Below are 22,036 nucleotides of genomic sequence, written 5' to 3'. Positions count from 1 at the left end.
GGTACCATCCACATGGAAGGCAGGATCCAGGTTTTCCCAGCAGAACATTGCCCAAAGCATGACACTGCCCAAAGCATGGTGCTTTCGGCGATGCACAGGGGTCAGCATGGGCATCCTGACTGGTCTGCAGCCCCATATGCAACAAACTGTGATGCACTGTGTATTCTGACACCTTTCTGTCAGAACCAGCATTATCTTCTTCAGCAATTTGAGCAACAGTAGCTCATCTCTCACCTTTGCTCCCCATGAGCCTTGGCCGTCCATGACCCTGTCTCCGGTTCACCACTGTTCCTTCCTTGGAGCACTTTTGATAGATACTGACCACTGCAGACCGGGAACACCCCACAAGAACTGCAGTTTTGGAGATGCTCTGATCCAGTGGTCTAGCCATCACAATTTGGCCCTTCATCAAACTCGCTCAAATCCTTACGCTTGTCCATTTTTCCTGCTTCTAACATCAACTTTGAGGACAAAATGTTGACTTGCTGCCTAATATATCCCACCCACTAACAGGTGCCATGATGAGGAGATCATCAGTGTTATTCACTTCACCTGTCAATGGTCATAATGTTATACCTGATCAATGTATATCCCAGCTGTAGGGGGTCAGGGTCAACTATGGTGCCACACCCCTGTAACAGGGAGGATTAAGTGGCACTAGGTTTGGAAAAATGTGTGAACTGTACAGGTATCCCAGGCAGGGTGTACTCCCCCTTCACACCCACCAGGGGAAAACCGCCATGTGCCTTATCCTGATCAGGGTGGTGGGAGACGTAGATTAATAAACTACATATTAGTATTATACCATATTTTAGTAATTAAATAGCAGATACTAAAAATATAATAGACTATTAGAATTCTACTACACAAAACGTTGGTATCTGTGTTAGTATTATAAACATGGCATTTAATAACATCATTAAACATCACAAACATGAAGACAAGAATAAAATGCACCAGCCATCTTTTAAGATTTTTCATTTTGAAATAAAAAGGTATTTTTGTACATTTTACCTGAGGGTTCCTCTGAGGTTTTCCTGAGTTTCTATCAGATCAGAGTGATGAAATTCTCCCAAGGATGGAGAAAGTGAATTTCAATTACGTTACAGTCGGATTTTACACAGAAAAGGAAAAGGAAAGGAAAGTCGGCATCAGACGATCCATACAAAGCTTTCAAAAAGGAAAAAACAGCAACAAGCATTCAGCTTTCTGCTGTCAAATACAGTTTAGAGATCCTACAAATCTGAAGATCTATGACCTCGGTTCCTTAAAATAAAAAAACTGATTTGATGTAATGACTTGCATCATTAATATTAAAGACTTATTATGAATTATTTTCACAATCCGTTCAAACCAAGACATCCGGTCATGTTTATATAAAATTGCTGACCAGAGTGTCAACACTGTTTAAAATCTCTTCATAAATGTCACAAAAATAATCACAAAAATACATTCATTTCCTGTTAAAATTTTATATACACATTATATTGCCAAAAGTTTTGGGACGTCTGCCTTTACATGCACATGAATGTAATATGGAGTTGGCTCACACTTTGCAGCTATAACAGCAACTCTTCTGGTCGGCTTTCCACAAGGTTTAGGGGTGTGTCTATGGGAATTTTTGACTGTTCCTCTCTAGAAGTGCATTTGTGAGGTCAGGCACTGATGATGGACGAGAAGGTCTGGCTCACAGTCTCCACTCTAATTCATCCCAATGGTGTTTTATGGGGTTGAGGTCAGGACTCTGTGAAGTTCCTCCACACCAAACTCACTCATCCATGTCTTTATGGACCTTGCTTTGTGCACAGTCATGTTGGAACAGGAAGGGGTCATCCCCAAACTGTTTCCTCAAGCTGGGAGCATGAAATTGTCTAAAATGTCTTGGTATGAAGCTGAAACATTAAGAGTTCCTTTCACTGGAACTAAGGGGCCGAGAACAACCCCTGAATCCAATTATTTGGAGGGGTGTCCCAAAACTTTTGGCAATATAGTGTTTATTTATATTTATATATACACGTGTCATCTTCTGTGTCTGTAATGTCTGGGACGATGTTTTTTTCTTTTATGAGAAGGTTCACAGGAAGTCATGACGATGTCCACGCTGATGGGGACCTCGAATCGGTCCAGCATGTTTGCTATAGTTTCCCTCGAGACTCCGTGATGATTCCTCCTGAGACACAAAGGAAGACGTTTACAGGAAGACTTAACGAGTAAATAAGCGGGAATAAACAGTGAGGAGTTAAATAAACACTGAAGTGCAAAAACGTCCGCTGTTAAAAAACACCTTGGGTCAAGCCGTAAGAGGAAAATAATCAACAAAGGAGTGGGTGTGATGGGGCCACATTATCGTTCTGTTACACTTGTAGATTATTTAACACCATTTAAAAAAATTTGTGCTTCAATAGACGATATGACCCTTCTAACATTCATACACTAGAGTACACAGTGCATAGAGTGTAGGTCATCAGTTGGGACGCAGCCTCCAAGTTACTGCTCTGCTATTGGTCATAGATACATGTAAACAAACAGAGGCAGATGAAAGGACAACTTGTTTTGTAAACAATCCATTACAATTAACTATAAATGGATACAAAGTCCACTTGTGTTATTCTTTAATATAGAAATAAATGAATAATTGGCACACTGCTGAGGTACAAGTGGAATAAAACACTAGCTGTAAATCTGCTCTATTACACAAGACTGTCACTGTCACATTATATTCCTTTAACAGCAAAACCCCGCATTTTATTCCTTACTTTGGCCTAAGAGTAACAAATCAGCTGATCTGACTACTATATTCTCTAAGAGGTTAGTCTTTATGTTTACGTTTGTTTACTCTTTCAACAATAAACCAGGCATAACATTATGACCACCTGCCTAATATTGGTGTTGGTCCCCTTTTTTAACAGCCCTGACCCGTCCTGCACTGTGTATTCTGACTCTATCAGAACCAGCATTAACTTCTTCAGCAATTTGAGCAACAGTAGCTTGTCTGTTGGATCGGATCACACGGTCCAGCCTTCGCTTCCCACGTGCATAAATGACCCTTGGCCGGGCATGACCCTGTCTCCGGTTCACCACTGTGCCTTCCTTGGACCACTTTTGACAGATACTGACCACTGCAGACCGGGAACACCCCACAAGAGCTGCAGTTTTGGAGATGCTCTGATCCAGTCGTCTAGCCATCACAATTTGGCCCTTCGTCAAACTCGCTCAAATGTTGACTTGCTGCCTAATATATCCCACCCACTAACAGGTGAAATGATGAGGAGATCATCAGTCTTATTCACTGCACCTGGTCATAATGTTATGCTTGATCGGTGTAAACCATAATAGAGAAGTCATGCAGCTTCAGTGCCATTAGATCAGACAGTACTTTAATACAATCTCTGAGAAATCCTTAAAAATGATGCAGAAAGAGTGTCATTTTTATTTAAAAACAAGTAACTGCTGTTTAAAATCCCATTGCCTTGTTTGAAGAATATCCAAGCGAATATAAATGCTCATTGAGGTCTCCTGAGCCGTGGGGTTTAGGATTTAGGCTAAAACTACAAGCTGTTTAAACCATGAGCACACTCACTTTTCCAACTCCACAGGATCACACTTCCAGCCGGTGTCCGGCTCAACAAACTCCACTCTGTACCCCATCTCTAAAGCCTGAAAGACCATAAAAGAAAGTATCAGAGATCAGAGAAGGTGTTTTAAAAAAATCATCCACAAATTTGAGGCTGTATTTAATTCACTGTAACTCACCACAGTGATGTACGGCTTCATTTCCCAGGCCTGAACGTTTGTGTTGTCGATAATAACCGGGGTGTGTCTTTTCAGCATGGCTTGTTTGGCTGAAATAAATCACAAAGACGTGATGTGAATCTCAGCAGGTCTTCAGGTCTGGAATAAGCATCTTTCCAGATCTATGTACCTCTGTTGTGGTTCCAGTCGTGTGCGTCTCCGAGCAGAGCGGGATCGAAGTGGTAGCCGTTCTTCCGGTAGAAGAAATCGTCTGTGCTGAGGATCAGCCCACTTGGACCTCTGGATGATATCTGCCTGAGAAATGCACACCAATCTCTCTTAATACAATAGATTTACTCATATATAAACCTGCAGATTCCACACAGATTCTTCCCGGACACCTTGAGAATCATATGTAAAGTTGAAGCTTTGGGATCTGTTTGTGCAGACTGAAGCAACCGGACAGACTAAAGGACTAAAGTGCCTCTGCATCACTTCTCTCCTAAGATGCTGCGTTCATCTTCACTTGGAAGCTACAAAGTGTGTCATGAGTGATTTATATTTGCCTCTGCAAATATAACAGTGTTCTGGCTTTCACAAGCTAATATCTTTGTATATATTATTATTATTGGGACAGTGGTAGGTCAAGTGGTTAAGGCTCTGAGTTGTTGATTGGACGGTCAGGGTTCAAGCCTCAGCACCACCAAGCTCCACTGTTGGGTGATTGAGCAAGGCCCTTAACCCTCTCTGCTCCAGGGGTGCTGTATAATAGCTGCCCCTGTGCTCTGACCCCAGCTGGGATATGTGAAGAAAAGAATTCCACTATACTGTAATGTATGTGTGGTGATAATAAAGGCTTTGTGACCACAGTTCTTCTTCGTAAAGCATTTTACCATGGATGCTGTGAGCCTCCATGTCCGTTTGATGTCATTTGCTAAACTCAGGGTTCAGGAGGAATTTCCAAGTTGGAGTATTCTCCTAATCGGAATTCAGATTTACGAGAATGCAGCAAATTTCCTACTGCACCACATAGCATTGTGGTTAATATAGGAAACTATTAACTGAACAAAAACCTGTGAGAAGTTTAAAAAATCCAATACACCAGTGATGTCTATATAATAGTTAACCTTTGTCTTGCACAATATTATGTATTTTGTTCACCTGCACATTCAAAACTCACCTGGCCAGAGTCGATTTCCCGGAACCTGGGACTCCTCTCATCAAAATCAACACCGGCTCGTCGTTACACGTGTGTTGGTTCACATCCTGAGAATCCTGTTCCTCGTATTGCGGTCTTTCAAACCCTTCATACGGAGCATATGAAGCTGGGCCGTGAGATGAAGCGAGTCTGACATCAGGACTGAACTGGAAGCTGGGTTCAGCAGGTTGACTGCACCAGTGTCCGTGATGCTGGGAGTACGGCGGGTGCGGGGGATTTCCGGGTCGAGGTGGAGGATAGAAGTGGATGTTTGGTGGAGGAAGCTGCCACTGATTTTGAAAACTGTGTGGATTTGACCAATTGTATGTCGTGTCATGAGGCTGAGGTCTCCATTGTGGTGTGTTCCTGTAGTCTGTTTGTGGCCGGGTAGCTGGATAAGGCCTGTAGGTATTCCTGTGATTGTTCCCTTTCTCTTTTATGGCTGGTGAGTTGGTTGGTGGAGCCCAGGACCGAGAAACATTCTCATTATTCCCGACTACAGTGTCTGATGGAGGCCAGGAATCAGAGACATAGTGACTATTCCCATCTTCAGAGTCTGATGGAGGCCAGGAATGAGAGACACGCTGTCTATTCCCATCTACAGTGTCTGATGGAGGCCCGGGTTGAGATAAACTCCCATTATTCCCAGTTACAGTGTCTGGCTGTTGGATTTGCTTAAGCTCTTTATAAAACTCGCTCAGCTCATCCTCTAACTGAGGCTGCGGTCGACACGCGGGGCCGATGAAAGCCTTGCTGCTGATGCTGATCTCTTTAATGACCTCTTCTCTGTTTTTCAGCTGATTGCATGCTCGCTCGTCATCTCCCGAAGTTTTCTCTTCACCTGTATTAAGCTGCTCCGGACAGCGATTCGCCTCCACACTGAGCCCTTCAGGAAGTCCAGGATCGGGAGTGTCCTCTAGAAGAGCCCGGCTGTAGCTCACTGTTTCAGCTGGGTGGAGCTGCTGCGGATCTCCAACACTTCCACTCACAGGTGGAGGAGAAGATCCAGCTGGAGTAACATTAGGCATCTGGAAAGAACGAGAACATTTTCCTGAGACACGATTAAGACAATAAGTGCATACAGAAGTAATGTAAGGTTTGTTGTAAATACATTAAGAGTCGCTATCATGTTGACAGCGACGCCATTAAAGCAATCAGTCGCATTTATTTTCAACAAACGTGTGAAGAACAATTTCCTTATAACTGGTACATGATCAGTGTAAAGACACTATACTCATAAAAATAAATACTTTAATAACACACACAGCCTTAGATGTTTCAGAAAGTTAACCAAAATAAATAAATTAAGTAAATAAAAATAAAAAAAAAATAAAAAAGGGGGGGGGGCTGTGTATAATCTCCGGATAAATTATTATTATTATTATTGTTACAATTATTATAACACATTTATATGGTTATATTGGATCTAGCTAAACGCTATAAAAAATTCTAGAAGATTTTCTTAAACAATTCATTTAATAATTTTTTTAATAAAGTTTTAATTACAAATAAGTTAAATTAAATTAAAATGAAAAACTATTATTTATTGCCTATTTGTTATCAAGCTCGTGATCACACGTTTAAGCCGTCTGAACGTTCCAATCAGCCCCTTACTCCCTACCCAAGTACACTACATAAGAGGTAAAAGTAATGGATTCTGCGCCCTCCGTAGTGCACTTCATCACCAAGAAGCTACCATTTAGGTTACAGCCCTAAAACTGTGCTCACAAACGAGCTAAAAAATCCACCAGTGTGAGGTTATTTCCGATAATAAACGACCAGGTTGCATGTATATGAGTTTAATATTTACCTAAAAATAGAAAGTCCGTCATCAATCATCAGCGTTCGTGGGGAAAAAGTGAAATAAACAGTAAAACACACTGAACGACGGTTAGAGAAAAGAAACAATCGAAACACCGGAAGTTGTTTGCTTTTCCCGTGCAAAAACAGCGCACGCGGCTCTCTATTGACAACTAGTGGCCAAGCAAACCAATTGCAGACGCCATATTAGACGGGTTGCTCGTCTAGACGTCCGCCATATTGGAAGGGACCGTATAAGCCAGTGCAAGTCTACGTTTCTACTCCTGTGACATAATAACAGAAATATGAGGCAACAAATGGGCACAAATTCAACTAAACTGTGCAGATGAAGACCAGTTTTAATTACACAAATACACAAAAACTGAATAGTAACACCTGAAGACGAGTTAAATAGTGCTAAACTGTAACTGAAACAGTAAACTTACCTTACTAACTTTAAAGTCTATGTAAAATCCTTCATTGAATAAAGACACATCTTCCATCTCCATAAAAACCTGCTGCTGGAAACCATAGCAAGACGTCTCTTGTGTCTTTGTGTGGGTGTGTGTGTGTGTGTTTTGTTTGTTTATCTCTGTGGTAATGTGGAAAATGTAGGAAAAGAGATAAAAATTCCCCTGGATATAAATAAAATAGCACCAATACTTTTTTGCTATCATGTTGTCACTGACTTGTCTTCCCAGTTTCCTGTTGGGCAATTCCCATTTCCTTATTAAGCTTAAACTCCAGCGTTATTTTTCCATTTAGAAGCCAAGAGTCAAGAAGACCAGACCAGACCAATGACAAATCCAACACGTCTAATATTATTGAGTTGAAAACCTGTTCACAATGTTTTTGAGTCATGTAGATAAGGCGTCTCAAGCTGACACAAGACTCAAGAAAAAAGCACAGACACACACACACACAGCTCTAATAAATGAGGACTGCTAAAATAACCCCCGCAAAACAGAGTATTTTTTCCTGACCTGAAGCTTGTGGCTTTGTCTGGCAGTTTCAAATTCCTCCCAAAAACAATGGGACTTGCTTTAAAGAAAAAATTTTAGATATAATCAAATGACTAAATAACAAAGTTCACAGATTCCTAAAACGAAACATGCCTCTACAAACCTCACACACAAATATGCAAATCTTTGCGGTTGTGTTGTGGCTCAGTGTGTGTGTGTGTGTATGTGTGTGTGTGTGTGTATGTGTGTGTGTGGGGTTTAAAGCAAACACAGGGCGAGGTGGCGAGGGCAACCAAGTGAGGTTTGGGATGTGAGTTTCGTACATTTTCTGGAAAAATGGATATGTTGTGTCACTGTAGAGTCACTGCAGCTTACAGTAAATAAATATTTCTCATCCAGAACAGCTCAAACACACACTTTTCAGGCTAACACAACACAAGGAGAGACAGATTGCTATCCTAAGACCTGGAATCAAGACGTTCAGCTATTTCTGAGAGAATTATATATAGTACAATATATGTTACTGTCGAATTCTGTAATGAGATGTGGATTAAGTTTCTATAACAGCAGCTCTGACAATAGTTCCATAATAATGGGGCAGTGGTAGCTTGATTAGTTAAGGCTCGGGGTCATTGACCAGAAGATTGGGTGTTCAAGCCCCAGTACCCAGTACCAAGGCCCCCAACCCACCCTCCTCCAGGTATGCTGCATCATGGCTGACCCTGTGCTCTGACCCCAACCCTCAAGGATGGGATATGCAAAGAAAGAAAGAATTTCACTGTTCAGTAATGTATATGTGACAAATAAAGACAGCTTAACTTAATAACACACTCATTCTTATGTTATTCTAACGTTCCTATAGTAACAGCACATAGGCTTGTACCTTAGATGCTTAACATAATCTATAGATATAGATAATCTAGATATAGACAGAGATAATCATCCATCCATCCATTCATCTATGCAAGGAAGATGGAGTCTATCCCAGAGGTACAAGGTGGGGGACACCCTGGACAAGGTGGCTACCCATCACAATCACACACACACACACACATTTACACATTACAGACAATATTGAGATGTCAGTCAGTCTACATCGAATGCCTTTAGACATAGGGAGGAAACCAGTGAACCTAGAGGGAACCCCTATAACATGGTGAGAACATACAAACTCAAAACCCTTAATGTGAGGCAAGATTCAAACCACAGGTCGCTCAGGAGATGAATTTTATATTTATAGAAGGAGTTTCCAGTGTCAGTGATTTTTTTAGGACAAACATGTTTGCTTCAAAAAAGAGGACATAAGCTCTAACAGGAACTTATCCCTACCTATCCAAACCTATCTATCTATCTATCTATCTATCTATCTATCTATCTATCTATCTATCTATCTACTCTGCACACACATCAACCACACTCACTGTACATCTTTATGTGCACACTGCACCCTCACTTTACTCCCTGATATTCCTGTTCAACTGTACATTTATATTTGCCTTATATATATATATATATATATATATATATATATATATATATATATATATATATATATATTTATCTTACATATACACATGGTACTGTACATACTGTATTTATTTATTGTCATACCATTAAAATTTGTCTATCTACATCTACATATATGTATATGTTGTATCTTCCTATATATTATATATAGTTTACACATATATATATTATTTATGTATATTTTATTTTATATTATTTTATTTTTATATATACTGTATATTGTACTATATTATATTATATATTTATATTTTTTATTTGTATTTTATATTATATCTACTGTTATATATATATATATATATATAAATATATATATATATATATATATATATATATATATATATATATATATTTGCATATGCATATTCACAATTATTTTGTCTTTAATTTTTACATTTAATTTTCCCTATTTTCTCTATATATTTTTAATTATATCCCTTTAGTTTTCATGTCCACACAGTAATTTTTACTCTTCATTCTTCAAATGTAGGTTCAGTTGTAAAAATCATTTCACTACACATCGTACGGTGTATGATTTCGTATGTGATGAATAAAATTTGAATTTGAATTATCTATCTATCTATCTATCTATCTATCTATCTATCTATCTATCTATCTATCTATCTATCTATCTATCTATCTATCTATCTATCTATCATCCATCCATCCATCCATCCATCCATCCATCCGAAGGCTACCAGAAAGATCTATCAGACCGTTATTATAGTGTGTTTTGACCGCATTCTTCCTCAGCAAGTCAATCGAATCAGTCACATAACTAAATGCTAAGGCAGAAGCATCACAAACTCATGAGAAAATACACAGAGACAAAATATTTATGTAAGGATTTATTTTATTCAACGTTCCCAATGACCTCATAAATAACGTGTTAAATATTCTCAATCCGTGAGTCAACACAGAAGACTTTATTTCATCGTCACGTCATCATCAGATCTGAATTATTCCACATGGTTCCAGACTCATGAAACTGTATGACAAACTGTACTTAGTGGTAGTGTTCCCAAGGCTACGTGACACCTTCATAACTGTTTATAACTGCTTTCATTAGTTTTGCTGTCTAGTTGAAAGAGTTAAGTTAACTGGACATATTGTGTAATTCTGAGCTGATTTATAGCTACGTTAGGACGTTATGACACCTGACTTTGTAGCTCAGTGTAATTTGATAGTAGTCACATGATAAAGATGTTGCATAAGCTGACATGATCTTGTTCCATATAAAGCCTTATTCCAACAGGAGTCATAGAGGCTGTACTGTATCTGAGACCTCTTGAAATAAACCTGCACATGACATAAGATCCATGAAAGTTTGTCCTAAAGACTATTTTCTTCAGTGATGATGCCAAGTTCTATTAACACCTCAAAGTCAAATGACATCATAATTGCTAAAAAGACTTTATAACATCACACAACTGTTGGACAACTGCCCACAACTGGCACACAACTGCCCTTATGAGATGAAATAAGATCTATGTAGATTTATATCGATTGCCATAGATACCTATTTATTTGTCAATGCCTATTATGTCACATAAAATTCACATAAAACATGACATTATAAGAGACAAAACAGGATGTTATGACATCTAACGCCCTTTGGCATAACCCTCCATCTAGAATAAGCTCTATGTAGGTTTATGTCAAGTGTCATGCTTCTTTTGTTAGTATCACATTAAGCTAAGGCTAATCTGATGAATGATGTCTTCATGACACCTTATGCCTGTTGGAATAAGCCCCTTATAGGGCATAACATCTGTGTAGACTTATGTCAACTGTTATAAATAACGGTTTGTCAATTATGACGTCAAATAACACAAGTAACACAAGTTACGACAACTGATTGTTGTCCTAAAAGGATTATATAGGTGTTATGTAGCCTTATGAACACTGTCCTTAGGTACAATTTCACTGAACTATAAATACATCCTTAAATAATCAGAACTGTTGTTTATTTTTTACTGAACCAGCTCAGTAGTTAGAAATTCATAAATAAAAACTGAATTATCACATTTTTAAAGTGTGTAAGTATTAAAAAGTAAATGTTTTGAGACATGCGTACAATAAGAGCTCAGCAGTTGAGCAGCTCGTTGGCTCTCAGGATGCGTACCACTTTCCGTCTCTCGTAGCTGTACTCATACTGCAGGTTCTCGTGGTACAAGTACAAGTATCCTGTTTAAAAAAATATAGAGTTATTTTTGAATGGTTTGTGACATGACAAGAACAAATTCCTGTTATAGGAAAATCCTCAGCAGGACACAGTAACTCTCATTTAATCGACCTTGTTGTTGACTGTTGACTGTTTTCCTATAACTGCACACCCCTGCAGTGCTTCATTTTATATCCCATACCCCACATAGCAAAATAGGTCTGGTCCAGATCTGGTCCACACAATGCACTTACACTCGGCCCACATACCACAAAGAATGACAGCCCTTTGGGCCACACATGGGGCAGCACAAGGCCAACACTGGGCCACACTGTTGGCCCAGAACAGGGACAGCACTGGGCCATACTGCTGGCCCAGATCTGGCCCACACAAACATATAGGCAACATAAGCTCAATCACGATCGGGCCACATCTGGCATGGACAGACCTGGGCAACATAAACCAAACCATAACCGGCCTACATCTGGCATGGATAGACCTGGGTCACATAAACCAAACCATAACCGGCCCACATCTGGCATGGACAGACCTGGGCCACATAAACCAAACCATAACCAGCCCACATCTGGCATGCCATCATATAAACAGTGCCAGACCTGGTCCACATCTGGTTGACATTGCCATGCTGTGCAGTGCCGGCTAAATGCCAGATCTGGCCCAGACCCGTCTGCTATGTGGGACCAAATATGATACTGAATATGAGCTACGCTACGTACCGTTTCTGTAGGTGGCAGCATCCACCTCGTCCACCTCATCCCCGTCTCTTTCACGCATCCCAGGAAAGCTGTCTTTTATAGACTTGGGGTATCCATGATCCATGGTGCTTCTCTCTTCATCGTAACTGTGGATGAAATCGAACTCGATGAGCTCCACATTTTGCACACACTGCAGTCTGAGTTTGCCATTTTTAATAATATTGCCTTGATGTGCTGGAAACCAGATATAAAAATTCAGTTCACCTCCAGTACTCCTCGTCAGTGAAGAGCAGAGTCTTGCCCTTGTCGCGAATGTGAACCGCAGCATCTATTTTGCGAACGGATTTTGGGAGTCCCAGTTTGTGGATGTATTTTGGGTAGCCTGGCACCAAGGTGTAACCATTCAGTGCCCACATTCTGATACCTTGAAAACATAAATATAACAATAATATTATGAATACTATAATGTACATACTTTTATTCTACTAATAGTACAATAGTTCATTGATTAAAAAGACATAGTTCAGCTCTTTCTCCCTCTACCACATAATCTGGAGGCATGAAGCCTAGCAGTAGCTAGTCTACTATTAGGCAGGCAAACAATAGTTAGCCTTTTGTTAGCTAGGTTGCTAATGAAACTGGCAAGTGGGTTTAATTATTAAACTTCCAAAAACATTTGTTTTATTTACAGAATAGTTTATTAACATTAGCTAATGTGCTGCGGATCATTAGTAAATTTTTAATAGTTTAAATTATGTTGGCTAGCTTGTTAGCGAGCCTGGCTAATGTTGCTAGCGTAAAGTTAGCTTGTTGGCTATGTTAGCTCGCTAATGATTTGGATTTTATAATTATTAGCTTAACGTTAGCTGGCTGGCTAGTAAACTTGGCTAGTAAACATGGCTAATAAACTTATTTACATGACAGTAAGCTATCTTGCTAGTGAATATAGCTTAATGTCGGCTAGTTTTCTAGCAAGCCTGGGCTATGTTTTAAATAACATAAATGTTAGCCTAATATTTACTATCTCACTACCAGTCCTAGCTTACACGATAGCTAGCTTAATGTTAGCAAACAGCATGTTTGCTTAGCACGATGCTAGCTAGTGCATGGTTTTAGTAACTATTATTGTTAATTGTTAATAATTTAGTAAAAATACATGTTTAACAGACATCACCATCACCTTGAACAGCGACAACACGTGTGATAATTATGTTTGAAAGAAACGAACCACTGAATATGATGACGATGTCTTTCTGAGGGTTCTCATAAGCTGCGTTTATTTTCTTCGGGAGTTGAGGCCATGTGGATTTAATGAGTGAGAGCTCGGGTTCGGTGAACTGCGGGTGCACACGCCAGAAATATCTGCCAAGAAGAGTAGAAACACACTTAAATTAAAAAAGAGTTGAGGGAAAAACGAATAATGTGATTTATCATGATGAAGCTATCGTCGTTGTTGGAGTCAGAATCACATTCATGGTTAAACACCTGTCTTTGAAAATGAGCGTCTCTCCTCGAAGCTCTGTTATGGCATCTATGCTTAACTCAGGGTCGCATTTCTTCGGAGCTTCAGGTTTGGGTTTGAACTTCTCGTGATCCGGGTTGGGACCTATGAATGAGCCAACATCACATACATGATTACAATAACCAAATTCAGTAGAATTGCATAGTTCTATTTATTGTACTGAAGCCACCGCTCGCTCTCCTGTACCTACCGTAGAGGTCTTGAATGCCTTTGATGTCATCTTCAGACAGAGGAAACTCACTGGTGTACGAGTAAACTGGGAACATCAGCGAGCCAGGATCGTTAGAATGAGCCATGCCGAGAGCGTGACCGAACTCGTGAGCCGCAACTAAGAAGAGGTTGTACTCTGCAAGAGGGTTAAAAAATGCACCTAGTCACAATAGATTCATTCATTCATTCATTCATCCTTCATTCCCTTACTATATCATCTATCTATCTATCTATCTATCTATCTATCTATCTATCTATCTATCTATCTATCTATCTATCTATCTATCTATCTATCCATTCATCCATCTATCTATTCACACACTCATTGACACCTCAGTGTAGCCAATAAGTAGAGCACACACAAAATGTCCACAAATAAATATTTTCATTTAAATATATTATGTACCCTATTATCCACATTGTTTTTACCTCACACAGACAAACAGGTTAGAGAAAGCAATCCCTTCACACATTAGAGGAACGTTTATAAGTGTTATATAATTAAGCAACACCGTCATATCAAGTGTGATATTTTGTATATTATTGCTCTGCCAATGAATATAGAGTGTTGCTTGTTACCATGCCAACGCACAGACTGATTGACCTCCTATAATAAGTGTAGTAACTAGAATAGCGAACACGGACAAGCGGTGTGATACACACGGTCAGAAGTGCCAGTGCTTCTATATTTAGGCATAAGCCAGAATGCAGATATATGCTGAACTGTGACATGGATGTGATTCAGCTGTAGGTCGTCGCTGCTGATTTTCAACAGTGGACAAATATTTTGTTCACTTTTACTCCACTATCAGAAACAGATCCTGAAGTAGCTACACTCACATGATAGGCCGCCTACTGATTAGCTCTTATATCATAAGTCATAAGTTATATATATATATTTATGGAGCCTTCTATGTCTTCTGAAAATAGACATAGAAGTCTTCGACAAGCACTATTGTTACGCCACTCGACCAATCAGATTGGTGGATCAGACCACCATGGAAGTTTTGTTCACACAAGCAAATGTTCCCAGAACTGTAATGTTCGGAACTTTTGTCTATCTTCAAGATGTTTTCACTTGTCAAAATATTTCTTTATTAATAAATAAATAATAAATAAATATTAATAAATAAGGAACATCACTTGGTGTAAAGACATCTTGTTAGTGTTTATTCTCCAAACACATGCTGAAATATATTATTTCTCATATTACGTACTTTATGAATTATATACCAACATGCTGTACTTTTTATCTATTTATTGTTGCATTTAATATTGTGAAACCTCCATGAAAAAGCTTAGATCCAATAAACCCTAACACTCTCTGTTCTGAAGACTTAATGTTATATAAATGTCTCTTTACAGAGAACCTTTCACACTTTAATATCATTATATTTTTAAATCCACTTATTATTGGTCGTAGATTATATGGAACGTCTATTTTTATATACCGAACGAGCTGTTACTATGGAAACGGTAGATTATGGGAATGAATGCTTTACCTGTGATCTGGCGTTAAGGCAGAAATTTTTCTGAGGTAATGTTACAGAAATTTAGTCAACACTTTCTGACCAATCAGAAACAAGAATTCAGCAGTTGGTTTTCTGGCTGCAGCTATTAGTAATCATTACAGGACTGTACTTTACCGTGTGAGTCTTTCGTCCATGTTTCATCCTCGTCGAAGTGCGTGTCTCCGCCGATGCCTGCCCCTGGTGGGTAAGCGTGGGCGAGGAGTCCCTCAGGGCCGTCGAAGGGGTTGTGATCTCCGTGTTCTGTCGTTTAAACCACGCCAACACACAACGGATGAATAAAAGGATTGTTTGAGAATGGTGAAACATTTCTGTGATAAGACTGAAGTCTACCTAGTCTCCCGAAGCTGATCATGATGTCGGCGTTTCCTTCGTGCAACCTTTTGAACTTCAGAGGAGTTACAATGCTCCAGACCTTAAGGGCATTATGAATCGCTCGATCTACATCCTCCTTCTTCAGATCAGGAGTGTAGTTGGTTATTCTGTGTTCAATAACAGGTAGCAGTTGAAATTAATAAGGAAAAAAATCAAAGCAATACAAATTTACTGAGAGAAAAAACAAAACTAACCTGAATGTCACAAGCGTGTTCTGCCATTTCGGCTTCCTGGGGAAGAGATTATACTCTGCTACCTCTGGCACTCCACATCTGGCCTTCTTCATAATGTCCAGCGTGTCTTCGTCCAGCTTTCCAGTCACCTCCAGGTTGAAGAATGTCTGCATGGCACGGATCTTCTCGGTCATCACGTCGGAAGTTTTGGATTTTCCCAGAAGACCGGGTTGCATGCCGTAGTACCGCCTGAGATACCTCTAAACATCAGGATGAAGAGATGAAACTTAAACCAGTAGCATATATACACATAGATATCACAGATGTATATCATTTCCTCCTATAAAACCTTTACACACTTTTATAATGTTAATTCTATAATTCTATAGAATATTTTCTCCATTTAAAAAGTAACATGTTTTACTTGCTTTACAGATATCCTGTAAAAGAGCAACAAGAGTCAAGACACTTAATGAATGAACTTAAGAAGGAGGATTAAAACATTAAAAAGCTAATTTAGGATGTTTTATAAAATAAAGCAACGTTAAAATTCTTTCAAATTCATTCATTCAAAATGTACAAATGTACTCTCGGGAGAGGACGAAAACGTACAATGAAACTAGATCAACTAGAGGAATGTTAAATTTTAAATGTTTATTTTTCTTTCTTTTTAAAAAATTTATTTATTTATTTATTTATTTATTTATTTATTTATTTATTTATTTATTTATTTATTTATTTATTTATTGCTAATAACTTTTTTATTGAATGTTCAATTCTAAACACAAACAAACAAATGCAATGCTTCAGGAGTTTAGGGGGAACAAAATAAATAAATAAATAAATAAATAAATAAATAAAATGAAAATTAAAAAAAGGGGGGGGTATTTATTTATTTTATTTTTAAAGTATTATAGTCCAGATTTAAACACAGATTTTGTTTTTTTTAAACAAAAAAATTTTTTTGGTAACTTTTATAATTATGACATAATATAAAACAAAAAAAAAAGTATTTTTATTTAGGATTTAATTTGCTTATATAGAAATAACCAAAAATATTTTCCTAAAGTCTATTTCAATCCTCAAAGTAATAGGAAATATCTAGAAATGAAAGTCTTATACATTCATTTACATAAATCTGACTTTGGAATTAAAATATGAAATATTTAAAAATTTAATTTATTAGTCTCCTTCCATCACTAAAGTAAAAAAAATAAACTCAAAAAACTCTCGAAAGTGTAAAAGATATTTTTCCATGACACTGACTAAATAAACTGAACAAATGCATTTGATATCTTTAAAAATATTTCTCTCACCTCTGCTAATAGCCATGTCTCTCTCTCTGGCTCGTCTTCAGGAAGAGGTTTGGTAAACGCCTGTCCCACAGCCACTAACAGCAGGGCTACAGCTATAATCTCCATCTTTTCTGCACTGTGAGCCTCTGTGAGTGAGTGAGCCACTGAAACACAGCGCCTTTATATCGACCTGAGTGCTCTCCCACCTCTCTGGCACTAACATGTCATGATTCATGTAAAAGTACCCTGGGTATTTCCTACTCATGTAAAAAAGTGCAGACAGCAGCATTGCTGTGGTTTATATAAATATATAAAAAGGGGGGGCTTTGAAAAAGGGTGTACAATTACATCACTGAAGATTACAGAATGATTTCAGATTTCTGGCAAAATATGAGTCCTGAATGCTAGTTTATTTACATTTCCAAGAAACGATGCTGCTTTATTTATTTTACACCACATTCGTCAGAGGGTGTTGATTAATTTTCTAGAAGGGAAGCTCTGACGGCGGTGCATCTGCTTTTACGGTAAGCATCAGCGTTTCTATGGTAACCACATTCCTAGGGATATAGACGACACATGAACAGATTAACAATACAGGCGTGATCATGGTGATATGGTGAAGCTTTCTGTATGGAGATGTCTACAAGTTCTCTTTCAGGAAATTATTATTATTATTTTTCCCCCCGATATAGTCACTTGCCCTTAAACAGCCAGCGGTCCTCACGCGAAAGCTTCCACCTGAGGAGGGTGAAGGCTAACATGTAAACGAACACGCTCAGAGGAAAGCGCTATCTATCCTCTTTTGCATACATGAGCTCACGGATGCCTGTGATTGGTTAATACCACAGTGATTGACAGGGGTAAGCGAACGCATGCCCCGCCCACCTGCCTAAAGAGCATGGATAAGTTCATGTCCTCAGTTGTCAGCTATCAGTATTGGCATATAAATGCATTTCTATTGCGCCATTCAGGAGCCGTTTATCAGACATCCTGATAAATCAGATATTTATACAAAATCATAGGAAAACTCTGCAGGAGAAGGTCTGAGCTCTGAAACCAGACCGAATTTCTGATCTTCTGCTTAATTTAGACAGACGTTCCCATGATGCCATCTTCACATCCATTAGTAATTTTTCCAGACAGCTCTGATCCTCATGACTGTGAGCCATCGCCACGCTGCTTTGAGTAAACACTGCTGTTGTGTCACTAATCCGGGTTTAGTGGGTCAGGGGTTAATATATAGAAAAACAAAGATCAGCTGCAGAACACTGCAGTCGTTGTCATCTGAACCTCTTAAACATGCAGATTTCCATTCCTCTGTGTCCGGAGTATACACGAACAAATGAATTCCCGTGTACTTACTGAACCGTACGCTTTTAGACGAATAATAATCAGAGGAATAATAAATCCAAGGCTTAAATTAAACTTCACTGATACCGTACTCTGATATGGTTCTAATAAAAGGTGCATCACTGTCACCATTCTCCCTCAAGACAGTAACTGTGAGTCATGGAAAAGTCCCACGACCACTTCCTCTCTTCCCATTCAAACAATACAAACCACACACACACACTGTGGAATGAACTCAGCAAGAGGTCACACCATTGAAGGTTAAATTTTGTAAAGTAGACAGTTTTTAACTCCTGCTGACTCCGTCATTATTCAGCACAGCACAGAGGCGGAGAGGTGGAATACGCTGCCGAAGTTTTTGTGGCTTTGCAAAGTAAATGGTGAAAAGTGAAAAAAGTGCATCTTGGCATTTTTCGGAACCACGTGGGGAGATCTGGGATCGTTTAACCATTCAGGGACGGACGTCTTATAGGGGATGAGCTTCAGGGTGAAGACTTAGGGCTATATATATATATATATACTCTTATTAATGGACATTGTCTCGAAGCAGCTTTACAGAACACAAGATCAAGCCTGAGGCGACTGTGGCAAAAAGGAAAAACTCCCATAGATGGTATGAGGAAGAAACCTTTAGACTCTAAAGGGAACCTCATCCTCATTTGGGTGACACCAGAGAGTGTGAATATAAATTATTCTAAACGCCATCAGGTGTGATTATGAACAATGTTCTTTCTGCAGTCTACAGTGTGATGGAGATACAGCGTGTGTAGAATGTTAGTGTGTGTGTATTAATTAGGAGGTTGTTGTCGTCCTCAAGGTCCACAAGGGTTCGGCATCGTTGCTTCTGTTGATTTACATAAATGCAATGAAACCCTTTTTATCAGTCCACTTGTGTTCCATTATGATGACGTAGTGGAAACAGACTTATGGGACGTTTTCCATCAGTGTAATGACTGAACTGAATGATGTTCAGGCTGTGAGTCTGATCTAAAACGAGTCTGTTGGCTTTCAGTGTGTTTTAGACGTGTGTTTTTCCCTCTGTTGGAGAACCTTACACAGAATTATACTGGTAGAAGATCAAATCTGAGCTGCTTTTTAGATGAACAAGCACTCAGAGCATCTCGGAGAGCAGAAATGGGTTTGATATCAACATTTGAAGATACAAACATTTGTGTGGGAGAAATAACCGTTTATGGAACTTTTCTATGAATATATTAACCCCTAGTAGGCTAGAAAAACAGAAATACTTATAAAACACTACAAAATTCTTAAGGTCCTGAGTGTCTACTTTTTATATGAGCTTCATATTAACCTCCACTGTGGAGTGAGACAAGGCAAAGACATTCAACGATCATCATGAGCACAACAAAACAGGAGGAAATTCCATATTTCTGGCTTGTGGGAAAACCAGAACAAAACTGTGCTGAAGCTTTAAGTTCTGGACTAGAAGTTTGAAGTATATCATGTTTTAAAATGAACAAGATTGAATGTACTCCATCACTCAATCCTGGCTTTAGTCTTAGAGTAAACGTAGATTAGTATTAACTTTAATCCTGTTTGCTGGCATTGATTCTCAGTCTGCGATTTTTTTAGTTTAATGTTGTTAAATTTTATAAATGGCAGCGGAAGTTACATTAGTGTTTCTCTGAAAGTTATAAGGAAGGCCACAACAATAGAACTTCCTGATTTTAAAGGATGTTTACTATATGGTAAAAAACATTACATACTGAACCAAAAATATGCTTTTATAAATAAATAAATAATAAACTATTATATTATTGTAAGGGGAAACGGAAACATACATTACTGTCAGTGGTGTAAAGTAACAAAGTAAAATTACCTCGTTACAGTACTTAAGTATGTTGAGAGTTTTTCTACTTTACTTGAGTTTTTATATTTCTGTCAACTTTTACTTTTACTTCACTACTTTTTTGGAACAAATTCTATACTTTCACTCCGATACATTTTCTGTTCGGCATTTTTGTTACTTACTACAAAAAAGAAACCTGCGTCCAAATTTGCGGTAAAGGAAGTTTGTGGTTAGTGATGACTTTAGGCTATGTCCACACGTAGCTGGGGATTTTTAAAAAACGGAGATTTTTCTGTCCACACGACCTACGTGTTAAAAATATCTTTGTCCACGTATCTTTGAAAATGCAAAACGCCCTGTTAAGTGCTGTCAGGAGCCTAGCCAATCAGAAGCCTAGACAAAACTTTATTACCGGTTCCGGTAGTTTAACAACAATGGCGCGTCGCGTGAAATCGATGCCCTTGACATGTGAAAATTTTATTATAGAATGTAGAAGTCGGACCGGGTCTCGTCCAAAACCGCCATTGCTGTGTGTGTTGTCTGAGTTTTGTATGCAGCAGCAGTGAGCTTCGTATTACATTCCGGCCATCTGTTCAAGACCGTAATGTGTGAGTAACTGCGCGTGTATGTGCACGCGTGGAAAAAGTCCAGTAAGAAATGTTAACACAGTCAGTAGTTCATGTAAGTCTGCTGTTGCACAAAATATCTTCATAAACAAAGCTGACGTCAAAGCAAGCAGACCGGCGCACAGACAATGAGGTCAATTCATCAAAATCTCCATTTCCCCTGTCCACACAACACCACTGAAAACAGTGAGTTTTGGAAAATCTTCACTTTGGAAAGAGTTTTCCAAAAGCTCCGTTTTCAACGATCTCAAACTGCATTAGCGTGTGGACGAAAGGTCAAAACACAGAGAAAAATCACCATTGTTTAAAAATACCCAGTTACGAGTGGACATGGCCTTAGTTACAAGTGCACAAGTATGGGAACACTGATACTGTACACTTCATTACAATACAGTTCTAAAGGCCTCTTCTTTCTTAGTCTTATTAAGTCTAAGTCTTATTTTTTTGGTGGTCACTTATTGAGAAGTTTAAGAAAGAAAGCAATACAGAATAAAATTCATAATTCTCCAAATTATTACAGTCTTGCTTTTTTTTTTTTATTAATTTATTTCTACTTTTACTTTCCATACTTGAATACATTCATGAAAATACTACTTGATACTTAAGTACAGTTTATTTCAGATACTTTAAGACTTTTACTGAAGTAGAATTGTAATGGTTGACTTTAACTTTTACTCGAGTCATTTTCTAACAAAATACCTGTACTTTTACTCAAGTGGGGCTTTTGGGTACTTTATACAACACTGCATACTGTAGATATGATAAATGTTTTTGACTGATCAGGCACAACATTATGACCACCTGCCTAATATTGTGTTGATAGATAGATAGATAGATAGATAGATAGATAGATAGATAGATAGATAGATAGATAGATAGATAGATAAAAATCTAAAAGAAAGAAAGAAAGAAAGAAAGAAAGAAAGAAAAAATATAGATAGATAGATAGATAGATAGATAGATAGATAGATAGATAGATAGATAGATAGATAAAAATCTAAAAGAAAGAAAGAAAGAAAGAAAAAAGATAGATAGATAGATAGATAGATA

The 22,036-nt window shown here is 38.4% G+C and overlaps 2 protein-coding genes across 2 annotated transcripts; both read right to left on the bottom strand.

Moving 5' to 3' along the window:
* Positions 1 to 889: 889 nt before the first annotated feature.
* On the bottom strand, positions 890 to 6,878 carry n4bp2l2 (NEDD4 binding protein 2-like 2). Its single transcript, XM_058414613.1, has 6 exons — positions 6,741 to 6,878; positions 4,913 to 5,958; positions 3,923 to 4,047; positions 3,754 to 3,842; positions 3,581 to 3,657; positions 890 to 2,170 (listed from the first exon to the last, which is right to left on the bottom strand). The coding sequence occupies exons 2-6, from the start codon at positions 5,956 to 5,958 to the stop codon at positions 2,020 to 2,022; spliced, it is 1,488 nt and encodes a 495-aa protein (XP_058270596.1). The 5' UTR covers positions 6,741 to 6,878; the 3' UTR covers positions 890 to 2,019.
* A 3,185-nt stretch (positions 6,879 to 10,063) lies between these two features.
* Positions 10,064 to 17,368, bottom strand: mmp13b (matrix metallopeptidase 13b). The gene is made up of 10 exons (XM_058413033.1): positions 17,222 to 17,368; positions 15,927 to 16,165; positions 15,691 to 15,839; positions 15,475 to 15,600; positions 13,809 to 13,964; positions 13,582 to 13,702; positions 13,325 to 13,458; positions 12,361 to 12,520; positions 12,118 to 12,242; positions 10,064 to 11,403 (listed from the first exon to the last, which is right to left on the bottom strand). Exons 1-10 carry the CDS (start codon positions 17,324 to 17,326, stop codon positions 11,303 to 11,305), a joined length of 1,416 nt encoding a protein of 471 aa, XP_058269016.1. The 5' UTR covers positions 17,327 to 17,368; the 3' UTR covers positions 10,064 to 11,302.
* Positions 17,369 to 22,036: the final 4,668 nt, after the last annotated feature.

The sequence above is a fragment of the Hemibagrus wyckioides genome, linkage group LG17 (genome assembly GCF_019097595.1).
Source record: "Hemibagrus wyckioides isolate EC202008001 linkage group LG17, SWU_Hwy_1.0, whole genome shotgun sequence".
Lineage (NCBI taxonomy): Eukaryota > Metazoa > Chordata > Actinopteri > Siluriformes > Bagridae > Hemibagrus > Hemibagrus wyckioides.
Note: the sequence above shows the minus strand (reverse complement) of the source record. Positions and strands in the feature narration are given on the sequence as shown.